The following is a 13,022-nucleotide window of genomic DNA, read 5'->3' as shown; positions in this document are numbered from 1 at the left end:
TATCAGTCCAGTACTGTTCAGTTTATATATGTTACCCCTTAGCAGCATTATCAGTCCGGTACTGTTCAGTTTATATATGTAACCCCTTAGCAGCATTATCAGTCCGGTACTGTTGAGTTTATATATGTTACCCCTTGGCATCATTATCAGTCCGGTACTGTTCAGTTTATATATGTTACCCCTTGGCAGCATTATCAGTCCGGTACTGTTCAGTTTATATATGTTACCCCTTGGCATCATTATCAGTTCGGTACTGTTCAGTTTATATATGTTACCCCTTGGCAGCATTATCAGTCCGGTACTGTTCAGTTTATATATGTTACCCCTTGGCAGCATTATCAGTCCAGTACTGTTCGGGTTATATATGTTACCCCTTGGCAGCATTATCAGTCCGGTACTGTTCAGTTTATATATGTTACCCCTTGGCAGCATTATCAGTCCGGTACTGTTCAGTTTATATATGTTACCCCTTGGCAGCATTATCAGTCCAGTACTGTTCGGTTTATATATGTTACCCCTTGGCAGCATTATCAATCCGGTACTGTTCAGGTTATATATGTTACCCCTTGGCAGCATTATCAGTCCAGTACTGTTCAGTTTATATATGTTACACCTTGGCATCATTATCCGTCCGGTACTGTTCAGTTTATATTTGTTACCCCTTGGCAGCATTATCAGTCCGGTACTGTTCAGTTTATATATGTTACCCCTTGGCAGCATTATCAGTCCAGTACTGTTCAGTTTATATATGTTACCCCTTGGCATCATTATCAGTCCGGTACTGTTCAGTTTATATATGTTACCCCTTGGCAGCATTATCAGTCCGGTACTGTTCAGTTTATATATGTTACCCCTTGGCAGCATTATCAGTCCGGTACTGTTCCGTTTATAAATGTTACCCCTTGGCAGCATTATCAGTCCGGTACTGTTCAGGTTATATATGTTACCCCATGGCAGCATTATCAGTCCGGTACTGTTCAGTTTATATATGTTACCCCTTGGCAGCATTATCAGTCCGGTACTGTTCAGTTTATATATGTTACCCCTTGGCAGCATTATCAGTCCGGTACTGTTCAGTTTATATATGTTACCCCTTGGCATCATTATCAGTCCGGTACTGTTCAGTTTATATATGTTACCCCTTGGCAGCATTATCAGTCCGGTACTGTTCAGTTTATATATGTTACCCCTTGGCAGCATTATCAGTCCGGTACTGTTCAGTTTATATATGTTACCCCTTGGCAGCATTATCAGTCCGGTACTGTTCAGTTGATATATGTTACCCCTTGGCAGCATTATCAGTCCGGTACTGTTCAGTTTATATATGTTACCCCTTGGCAGCATTATCAGTCCGGTACTGTTCAGTTTATATATGTTACCCCTTGGCATCATTATCAGTCCGGTACTGTTCAGTTTATATATGTTACCCCTTGGCAGCATTATCAGTCCAGTACTGTTCAGTTTATATATGTTACCCCTTGGCAGCATTATCAGTCCGGTACTGTTCCGTTTATAAATGTTACCCCTTGGCAGCATTATCAGTCCGGTACTGTTCAGGTTATATATGTTACCCCATGGCAGCATTATCAGTCCGGTACTGTTCAGTTTATATATGTTACCCCTTGGCAGCATTATCAGTCCGGTACTGTTCAGTTTATATATGTTACCCCTTGGCAGCATTATCAGAAAGCATCACATTGATTTTCACTGCTACACAGACGATACACAACTTTATATTTCTGTGTCACCAGAGGATTTTATGTCCAGGGATAAATGATTATACTGTATTATTGATTTAGATACTTGGATGGCTCACAACTTGCTCCAGCTCGAGGTACTCTTTGTTGAAGAAAAAGCACAGAGAGAGAATATGGCCTCACGTTTTAATTTACGGGCAATAAACATAAAACACCAGGTAAAAAAAACCTAGTTGTTATTTTAGAATCTGAACCCAATTTCTAATCACACTAGGAATGGGACCAAAATAGCTTTTTTACCACCTGAGGAACATTGCCAAGGTGTGACTGTTTCTCTCTCAGGCGGATACAGAGAGACTCATCCCATGCTTTTATTACACGCAGGCTTGACTACTGTAATGCTCTCCTGTCTGGTCTAACCAAGAAAGCCATTTGTCAACTGCAAAACATACAGAATACTGCAGGGTACTGACCCAGACCAGACAGAGAGATCACATTACACCGGTTTTAAGGTCTCTGTACTGTAAAACATGCTGCAGGGTACTGACCCAGACCAGACAGAGAGACACATTACACCGGTTTTAAGGTCTCTGTACTGTAAAACATACAGAATGCTGCAGGGTGGGTACTGACCAAGACCAGACGGAGAACACATTACACCGGTTGTAAGGTCTCTGTACTGTAAAACATACAGAATACTGCAGGGTACTGACCCAGACCAGACAGAGAACACATTACACCGGTTTTAAGGTCTCTGTACTGTAAAACATACAGAATACTGCAGGGTACTGACCCAGACCAGACGGAGAACACATTACACCGGTTTTAAGGTCTCTGTACTGTAAAACATACAGAATGCTGCAGGGTACTGACCCAGACCAGACAGAGAACACATTACACCGGTTTTAAGGTCTCTGTGCTGTAAAACATACAGAATGATGCAGGGTACTGACCCACACCAGACAGAGAGACACATTACACCGGTTTTAAGGTCTCTGTACTGTAAAACATACTGCAGGGTACTGACCCAGACCAGACAGAGAACACATTACACCGGTTTTAAGGTCTCTGTACTGTAAAACATACAGAATACTGCAGGGTACTGACCCAGACAGAGAACACATTACACCGGTTTTAAGGTCTCTGTACTGTAAAACATGCTGCAGGGTACTGACCCAGACCAGACAGAGAACACATTACACCGGTTTTAAGGTCTCTGTACTGTAAAACATGCTGCAGGGTACTGACCCAGACCAGACAGAGAACACATTACACCGGTTTTAAGGTCTCTGTACCGTAAAACATACAGAATACTGCAGGGTACTGACCCAGACAGAGAACACATTACACCGGTTTTAAGGTCTCTGTACCGTAAAACATACAGAATACTGCAGGGTACTGACCCAGACCAGACAGAGAACACATTACACCGGTTTTAAGGTCTCTGTACTGTAAAACATACAGAATACTGCAGGGTACTGACCAAGACCAGACAGAGAGAACACATTACACCGGTTTTAAGGTCTCTGTACTGTAAAACATACAGAATACTGCAGGGTACTGACCCAGACAGAGAACACATTACACCGGTTTTAAGGTCTCTACACTGGCTGCCTGTCAGTTTTAGAATTCATTTAAAGATTAATCTATTGGTTTTTAAATCAATCCACAATTGTGCACCCCAATACATGTCAGACATGCTTTTAAGTTATGTACCCAGTAGGTCCCTCAGGTCCTCTTTTAACTATCCAAAGCCTAGGACCAAGAGGCATGGAGAGACAGTCTTTAGTTATTATGCCCCCAGCCTTTAGTTATTATGCCCCCAGTCTTTAGTTACTATGCCCCCAGTCTTTAGTTACTATGCCCCCAGCCTTTAGTTACTATGCCCCCAGCCTTTAGTTACTATGCCCCCAGCCTTTAGTTATTATGCCCCCAGTCTTTAGTTACTATGCCCCCAGTCTTTAGTTACTATGCCCCCAGCCTTTAGTTACTCTGCCCCCAGCCTTTAGTTACTATGCCCCCAGCCTTTAGTTACTATGCCCCCAGCCTTTAGTTACTATGCCCCCAGCCTTTAGTTACTATGCCCCCAGCCTTTAGTTACTATGCCCCCAGCCTTTAGTTACTATGCCCCCAGCCTTTAGTTACTATGCCCCCAGCCTTTAGTTACTATGCCCCCAGCCTTTAGTTACTATGCCCCCAGCCTTTAGTTACTATGCCCCCAGCCTCTAGTTACTATGCCCCCAGCCTTTAGTTACTATGCCCCCAGCCTTTAGTTACTATGCCCCCAGCCTTTAGTTACTATGCCCCCAGCCTTTAGTTACTATGCCCCCAGCCTTTAGTTACTATGCCCCCAGCCTTTAGTTACTATGCCCCCAGCCTTTAGTTATTATGCCCCCAGCCTTTAGTTACTATGCCCCCAGCCTTTAGTTACTATGCCCCCAGCCTTTAGTTACTATGCCCCCAGCCTTTAGTTACTATGCCCCCAGCCTTTAGTTACTATGCCCCCAGCCTTTAGTTACTATGCCCCCAGCCTTTAGTTACTATGCCCCCAGCCTTTAGTTACTATGCCCCCAGCCTTTAGTTACTATGCCCCCAGCCTTTAGTTACTATGCCCCCAGCCTTTAGTTACTATGCCCCCAGCCTTTAGTTACTATGCCCCCAGCCTTTAGTTATTATGCCCCCAGCCTCTGGAATAGCCTGCCAGAGAACCTGAGGGGGACCAAGAGGCATGGAGTGGCAGCCTCTAGTTACAATGAACCCAGCCTTTAGTTACTATGCCCCCAGCCTTTAGTTACTATGCCCCCAGCCTTTAGTTACTATGCCCCCAGCCTTTAGTTACTATGCCCCCAGCCTTTAGTTACTATGCCCCCAGCTTTAGTTACTATGCCCCCAGCCTTTAGTTACTATGCCCCCAGCCTTTAGTTATTATGCCCCCAGCCTTTAGTTACTATGCCCCCAGCCTGTAGTTATTATGCCCCCAGCCTTTAGTTACTATGCCCCCAGTCTTTAGTTACTATGCCCCCAGCCTGTAGTTACTATGCCCCCAGCCTTTAGTTACTATGCCCCCAGCCTTTAGTTACTATGCCCCCAGCCTTTAGTTATTATGCCCCCAGCCTTTAGTTACTATGCCCCCAGCCTTTAGTTATTATGCCCCCAGCCTGTAGTTACTATGCCCCCGGCATTTAGTTACTATGCCCCCGGCCTTTAGTTTCTATGCCCCCGGCCTTTAGTTACTGTGCCCCCAGCCTGTAGTTAGTATGCCCCCAGCCTTTAGTTATTATGCCCCCAGTCTTTAGTTACTATGCCCCCAGCCTTTAGTTACTCTGCCCCCAGCCTTTAGTTACTATGCCCCCAGCCTTTAGTTACTATGCCCCCAGTCTTTAGTTACTATGCCCCCAGCCTTTAGTTACTATGCCCCCAGCCTTTAGTTACTATGCCCCCAGTCTTTAGTTACTATGCCCCCAGCCTTTAGTTACTATGCCCCCAGCCTTTAGTTACTATGCCCCCAGCCTTTAGTTACTATGCCCCCAGCCTTTAGTTACTATGCCCCCAGCCTTTAGTTACTATGCCCCCAGCCTTTAGTTACTATTCCCCCAGCCTTTAGTTACTATGCCCCCAGCCTTTAGTTACTATGCCCCCAGCCTTTAGTTACTATTCCCCCAGCCTTTAGTTACTATGCCCCCAGCCTTTAGTTATTATGCCCCCAGCCTTTAGTTACTATGCCCCCAGCCTTTAGTTACTATGCCCCCAGCCTTTAGTTACTATGCCCCCAGCCTTTAGTTACTATGCCCCCAGTCTTTAGTTACTATGCCCCCAGCCTTTAGTTATTATGCCCCCAGCCTTTAGTTACTATGCCCCCAGTCTTTAGTTACTATGCCCCCAGCCTTTAGTTACTATGCCCCCAGCCTTTAGTTACTATGCCCCCAGCCTTTAGTTACTATGCCCCCAGCCTTTAGTTATTATGCCCCCAGCCTTTAGTTATTATGCCCCCAGCCTTTAGTTACTATGCCCCCAGCCTTTAGTTACTATGCCCCCAGTCTTTAGTTACTATGCCCCCAACCTTTAGTTACTATGCCCCCAGCCTTTAGTTACTATGCCCCCAGCCTTTAGTTATTATGCCCCCAGCCTTTAGTTACTATGCCCCCAGCCTTTAGTTACTATGCCCCCAGCCTTTAGTTACTATGCCCCCAGCCTTTAGTTACTATGCCCCCAGCCTTTAGTTACTATGCCCCCAGCCTTTAGTTACTATGCCCCCAGCCTTTAGTTACTATGCCCCCAGCCTTTAGTTACTATGCCCCCAGCCTTTAGTTACTATGCCCCCAGTCTTTAGTTACTATGCCCCCAGCCTTTAGTTACTATGCCCCCAGCCTTTAGTTACTATGCCCCCAGTCTTTAGTTACTATGCCCCCAGCCTTTAGTTACTATGCCCCCAGCCTTTAGTTACTATGCCCCCAGTCTTTAGTTACTATGCCCCCAGCCTTTAGTTACTATGCCCCCAGCCTTTAGTTACTATGCCCCCAGCCTTTAGTTACTATGCCCCCAGCCTTTAGTTACTATGCCCCCAGTCTTTAGTTACTATGCCCCCAGCCTTTAGTTACTATGCCCCCAGCCTTTAGTTACTATGCCCCCAGTCTTTAGTTACTATGCCCCCAGCCTTTAGTTACTATGCCCCCAGCCTTTAGTTACTATGCCCCCAGCCTTTAGTTACTATGCCCCCAGCCTTTAGTTACTATGCCCCCAGCCTTTAGTTACTATTCCCCCAGCCTTTAGTTACTATGCCCCCAGCCTTTAGTTACTATGCCCCCAGCCTTTAGTTACTATGCCCCCAGTCTTTAGTTACTATGCCCCCAGCCTTTAGTTACTATGCCCCCAGCCTTTAGTTACTATGCCCCCAGCCTTTAGTTACTGTGCCCCCAGCTTTTAGTTACTATGCCCCCAGCCTCTGGAATAGCCTGCCAGAGAATCTGAGGGGGGCTGAAACTGTGGACATATTTAAAATAGATCTTAAAACACACCTTTTTAACTTTGCCTTTTCCTCAGGGGGTTTTTTATTCGTTCAGTTTTTGTTATTCTTTAGTTTTTTTTATCCTCCGTTTTATTTTCATTTGTTTTTTTTCCCTTTTTTTTCTTCCTGTGAAGCCACATTGTGTTTCATTCCATGTCTGAAATGTGCTGTATAAATAAAGCTTGATTTGATTTGATTCGTGCTGAAAAGCCAACTCCTATTTTTTGGTATGCCAACGACTATAGGAGTTGGAACGGAAACCCCAAAACAGGGACCAGGTTAACGAACCCTCACAGTGAAATCACGTAGCTTTGCTTAGACCTCAGACATGCTTAAACCTCCTGTTTCACCTCCAATAATGTATTCTCTCTCTCTCTGTGTGTGTAGCTGGAGGACCCTGCTATCCGCTGGCAGATGGCTCTGTATAAGGACCTTCCTAACAGGAGTGAGGACACGTCAGACCCAGAGAAGACTGTAGAGAGAGTCCTGGACATCGCTCACGTCCTCTTCTATCTAGACCAGGTGGGTTCTGGGAAACATCAGGGTCATGTTCATTTAGGGCATGCAATGGAAAACGTTTTCAAAACGTTAAGTAACAGAAAACCAGGCAGTCCGTCCCTATTTTTACCTGTTTTCTTTGGTTTATAGTCATTTTTTAAAACGTTAAGCAACAGAAAACCAGGCAGTCCGTCCCTATTTCTGCCTGTTTTCTTTGGTTTTCGTCACTTTTTAAAACGTTAAGCAACAGAAAACCAGGCAGTCCGTCCCTATTTCTGCCTGTTTTCTTTGGTTTATAGTCACATTTTGAAAGGTTTTGTCATAGAAAACCTAAAGTCCCTGTTTCAGTCAGGTTTTTTTCAGTTTGGTGCCTATTGAACATGACCCGGGTCTGAAGTCGTCTCACTATTATGTTAGAAACCGTCCAAAGGAAAGTACTTTGGGGGACAACATTGGTATTTTATGACGGTGTGCCCTTTCCTGCAGAGCTGAGGGTCATTTCCATCTCAGCAAAAGGACGTTTAAATATCCTCATAAAGAATATGTGGCCTGATTTGGTTTTCAGTTATATGGTTTGACCCCTAGCGTATTATCCCAGATTTCTCAATGGATATTTGGTTAACTCTGAAGTCCTGTTAGAAATGAGTTTGAGTATTGTGAATTGGTAATGCGATGCCCCTCCCTTTCCTTTGAGTATTGTGAATTGGGAACGTTATGCCCCTCCCCTTTCCTTTGAGTTGTGTGAATTGGTAACGTTATTCCCCTCCCCTTTCCTTTGAGTTGTGTGAATTGGTAACGTTATGCCCCTCCCTTTCCTTTGACATGTGTGAATTGGTAACGTTATTCCCCTCCCCTTTCCTTTGAGTTGTGTGAATTGGTAACGTTATTCCCCTCCCTTTCCTTTGACATGTGTGAATTGGTAACGTTATGCCCCTCCCTTTCCTTTGAGTATTGTGAATTGGTAATGTTATGCCCCTCCCTTTCCTTTGAGTATTGTGAATTGGTAACGTTATGCCCCTCCCTTTCCTTTGACATGTGTGAATTGGTAACGTTATGCCCCTCCCTTTCCTTTGAGTTGTGTGAATTGGTAACGTTATGCCCCTCCCTTTCCTTTGACATGTGTGAATTGGTAACGTTATGCCCCTCCCTTTCCTTTGAGTATTGTGAATTGGTAATGTTATGCCCCTCCTCTTCCTGTAGGTGGAACATCCACAAAGGAGTAAGAAGGCTGTGTGGCACAAGCTGCTCTCTAAACAGAGGAAGAGGGCTGTAGTGGCCTGTTTCAGAATGGCTCCGCTGTATAACCTACCCAGGTAAACATGCCTTACCTAACTAACCCTAACCTACCCAGGTAAACATGCCTTATCTAACTAACCCTAACCTACCCAGGCAAACATGGCTCCACTTGTCTTACCTAACTAACCCTAACCCTAACCTACCCAGGTACACTTGCCTTACCTAACTAACCCTAACTTACCCAGGTAAACATGGCTCCACTTGCCTTACCTAACTAACCCTAACCCTAACCTACCCAGGTACACTTGCCTTACCTAACTAACCCTAACTTACCCAGGTAAACATGGCTCCACTTGCCTTACCTAACTAACCCTAACCCTAACCTACCCAGGTACACTTGCCTTACCTAACTAACCCTAACTTACCCAGGTAAACATGGCTCCACTTGCCTTACCTAACTAACCCTAACCCTAACCTACCCAGGTAAACATGCCTTACCTAACTAACCCTAACCTACCCAGGTAAACATGCCTTATCTAACTAACCCTAACCTACCCAGGTAAACATGCCTTACCTAACTAACCCTAACCTACCCAGGTAAACATGCCTTATCTAACTAACCCTAACCTATCCAGGTAAACATGTCTTACCTAACTAACCCTAACCTACCCAGGTAAACATGCCTTATCTAACTAACCCTAACCTACCCAGGCAAACATGGCTCCACTTGTCTTACCTAACTAACCCTAACCCTAACCTACCCAGGTACACTTGCCTTACCTAACTAACCCTAACTTACCCAGGTAAACATGGCTCCACTTGCCTTACCTAACTAACCCTAACCCTAACCTACCCAGGTACACTTGCCTTACCTAACTAACCCTAACTTACCCAGGTAAACATGGCTCCACTTGCCTTACCTAACTAACCCTAACCCTAACCTACCCAGGTACACTTGCCTTACCTAACTAACCCTAACTTACCCAGGTAAACATGGCTCCACTTGCCTTACCTAACTAACCCTAACCCTAACCTACCCAGGTAAACATGCCTTACCTAACTAACCCTAACCTACCCAGGTAAACATGCCTTATCTAACTAACCCTAACCTACCCAGGTAAACATGCCTTACCTAACTAACCCTAACCTACCCAGGTAAACATGCCTTATCTAACTAACCCTAACCTATCCAGGTAAACATGTCTTACCTAACTAACCCTAACCTACCCAGGTAAACATGCCTTATCTAACTAACCCTAACCTACCCAGGTAAACATGCCTTACCTAACTAACCCTAACCTACCCAGGTACACATGCCTTACCTAACTAACCCTAACCTACCCAGGTACACTTGCCTTACCTAACTAACCCTAACCTACCCAGGTACACATGCCTTACCTAACTAACCCTAACCTACCCAGGTACACTTGCCTTACCTAACTAACCCTAACCCTAACCTACCCAGGTAAACTTGCCTTACCTAACTAACCCTAACCTACCCAGGTAAACATGCCTTACCTAACTAACCCTAACCTACCCAGGTAAACATGCCTTATCTAACTAACCCTAACCTACCCAGGTAAACATGCCTTATCTAACTAACCCTAACTTACCCAGGTAAACATGGCTCCACTTGCCTTACCTAACTAACCCTAACCCTAACCTACCCAGGTAAACATGGCTCCACTTGCCGTACATAACTAACCCTAACCCTAACCTACCCAGGTAAACATGGCTCCACTTATGTTACCTAACTAACCCTGACTTACCCAGGTAAACATGGCTCCACTTATGTTACCTAACTAACCCTAACTTACCCAGGTAAACATGGCTCCACTTGCCTTACCTAACTAATCCTAACTTACCCAGGTAAACATGTCTCCACTTGCCTTACCTAACTAACCCTAACCTAACCAGGTAAACATGGCTCCACTTGCCTTACCTAACTAACCCTAACCTACCCAGGTAAACATAGCTCCACTTGCCTTACCTAACTAACCCTAACTTACCCAGGTAGACATGGCTCCACTTGCCGTACCTAACTAACCCTAACCCTAACCTACCCAGGTAAACATGGCTCCACTTGCCGTACCTAACTAACCCTAACCCTAACCTACCCAGGTAAACATGGCTCCACTTACCGTACCTAACTAACCCTAACCTACCCAGGTAAACATGGCTCCACTTACCGTACTTAACTAACCCTAACCTACCCAGGTAAACATGGCTCCACTTGCCTTACCTAACTAACCCTAACCTACCCAGGTAAACATGTCTCCACTTGCCTTACCTAACTAACCCTAACCTACCCAGGTAAACATGCCTTACCTAACTAACCCTAACTTACCCAGGTACACATGGCTACACTTGCCTTACCTAACTAACCCTAACCCTAACCTACCCAGGTAAACATGTCTCCACTTGCCTTACCTAACTAACCCTAACCTACCCAGGTAAACTTGCCTTACCTAACTAACCCTAACCTACCCAGGTAAACATGGCTCCACTTGCCTTACCTAACTAACCCTAACCCTAACCTACCCAGTTAAACATGGCTCCACTTGCCTTACCTAACTAACCCTAACCTACCCAGGTAAACATGGCTCCACTTGCCTTACCTAACTAACCCTAACCTACCCAGGTACACATGGCTCCACTTGCCTTACCTAACTAACCCTAACCTACCCAGGTAAACATGCCTTACCTAACTAACCCTAACCCTAACCTACCCAGGTACACATGGCTCCACTTGCCTTACCTAACTAACCCTAACTTACCCAGGTAAACATGGCTCCACTTACCTTACCAAACTAACCCTAACCTACCCAGGTACACATGGCTCCACTTGCCTTACCTAACTAACCCTAACCTACCCAGGTAAACATGCCTTACATAACTAACCCTAACCTACCCAGGTAAACATGGCTCCACTTGCCTTACCTAACTAACCCTAACCTACCCAGGTAAACATCTCTCCACTTACCGTACCTAACTAACCCTAACCTACCCAGGTAAACATGGCTCCACTTGCCTTACCTAACTAACCCTAACCTACCCAGGTAAACATGTCTCCACTTGCCTTACCTAACTAACCCTAACCTACCCAGGTACACATGCCTTACCTAACTAACCCTAACCTACCCAGGTAAACATGCCTTATCTAACTAACCCTAACCTACCCAGGTACACATACACCTGTTCTGTGTAGTTTTATAATGAATCACTGTCCAACTGCTACTTCCTGTCCACGATAGACTTCTCTGTCTCCCATTCATCCGTTCACCTCTGATGACTTCTCTGTCTCCCACCAGGCACCGGGCGGTCAACCTGTTTCTACAGGGATATGAGAAGTCCTGGATCGAGACTGAGGAGCACTACTTTGAGGATAAGCTCATAGAGGACCTGGCTGTAAGTGTGCCTCCATTGATAAACTCATAGAGGACCAGACTGTAAGTGTTCCTCCATTGATAAGCTCATAGAGGACCAGACTGTAAGTGTTCCTTCATTGATTACCTCATAGAGGACCAGACTGTAAGTGTTCCTCCATTGATAAGCTCATAGAGGACCAGACTGTAAGTGTTCCTCCATTGATAAGCTCATAGAGGACCAGACTGTAAGTGTTCCTCCATTGATAAGCCCATAGAGGACCTGGCTGTAAGTGTTCCTCCATTGATAAGCCCATAGAGGACCTGGCTGTACGTGTTCCTCCATTGATTACCTCATAGAGGACCTGGCTGTAAGTGTTACTCCAAATGTTGTGTCTAGTGACAATATGTGTCTAGTGACATGTTATTGTGCCGATCCTCTTTTTACCGCCTGCACACAAACCATGTCCTCATGTTGTTCGCGGAGCATCCGTTTGATATTCTGAGCACAGCCACGCAGACATAGAACTCTCGGTTTGAAATAAAGTCGTGATTGGATTCAGCAGGCTCCGATACCCAGCATTCATTGTGGGCGAAGTGATTTATTTTTCTGAAAAGCACAAAGAAACAGACTATTGTTTACAAAACAAAAGCAGTCAACGATGCAACGGATGTTACCTGGTCCTTTCAGACAACGTTTCTGAGAATGTCCTCTCAATGCACCGGAGGGAAGGAAGACCTCGTGATGTTATGCTCAGATCATTTTCTGGAGGAGACTAGAGAGAGTTACCTGGAATAAACTATGTGGAGGAGACTAGAGAGAGGTACCTGGAATAAACTATGTGGAGGAGACTAGAGAGAGGTACCTGGAATGGACTATGTGGAGGAGACTAGAGAGAGTTACCTGGAATGGACTATGTGGAGGAGACTAGAGAGAGGTACCTGGAATGAACTATGTGGAGGAGACTAGAGAGAGGTACCTGGAATAAACTATGTGGAGGAGACTAGAGAGAGTTACCTGGAATAAACTATGTGGAGGAGACTAGAGAGAGTTACCTGGAATAAACTATGTGGAGGAGACTAGAGAGAGTTACCTGGAATAAACTATGTGGAGGAGACTAGAGAGAGGTACCTGGAATAAACTATGTGGAGGAGACTAGAGAGAGGTACCTGGAATGAACTATGTGGAGGAGACTAGAGAGAGTTACCTGGAATAAACTA

The 13,022-nt window shown here is 45.1% G+C and overlaps 1 protein-coding gene across 1 annotated transcript in view; it reads left to right on the top strand.

Moving 5' to 3' along the window:
* The window catches only part of LOC129843403 (ryanodine receptor 2), a 156,274-nt gene that overhangs the window by 33,930 nt on the left and 109,322 nt on the right, over positions 1 to 13,022 (top strand). Inside the window, exons 12-14 of the mRNA XM_055912112.1 lie at positions 7,090 to 7,224; positions 8,401 to 8,513; positions 11,748 to 11,844. Coding sequence (XP_055768087.1) covers positions 7,090 to 7,224; positions 8,401 to 8,513; positions 11,748 to 11,844 — 345 coding nt within the window. The remainder of the gene's footprint in view (positions 1 to 7,089; positions 7,225 to 8,400; positions 8,514 to 11,747; positions 11,845 to 13,022) is intronic.

Source organism: Salvelinus fontinalis, unplaced genomic scaffold (assembly GCF_029448725.1).
Source record: "Salvelinus fontinalis isolate EN_2023a unplaced genomic scaffold, ASM2944872v1 scaffold_0131, whole genome shotgun sequence".
In the NCBI taxonomy this organism is placed as follows: Eukaryota; Metazoa; Chordata; class Actinopteri; order Salmoniformes; family Salmonidae; genus Salvelinus; species Salvelinus fontinalis.
This window is presented reverse-complemented; position numbering and strand designations above follow the sequence as displayed.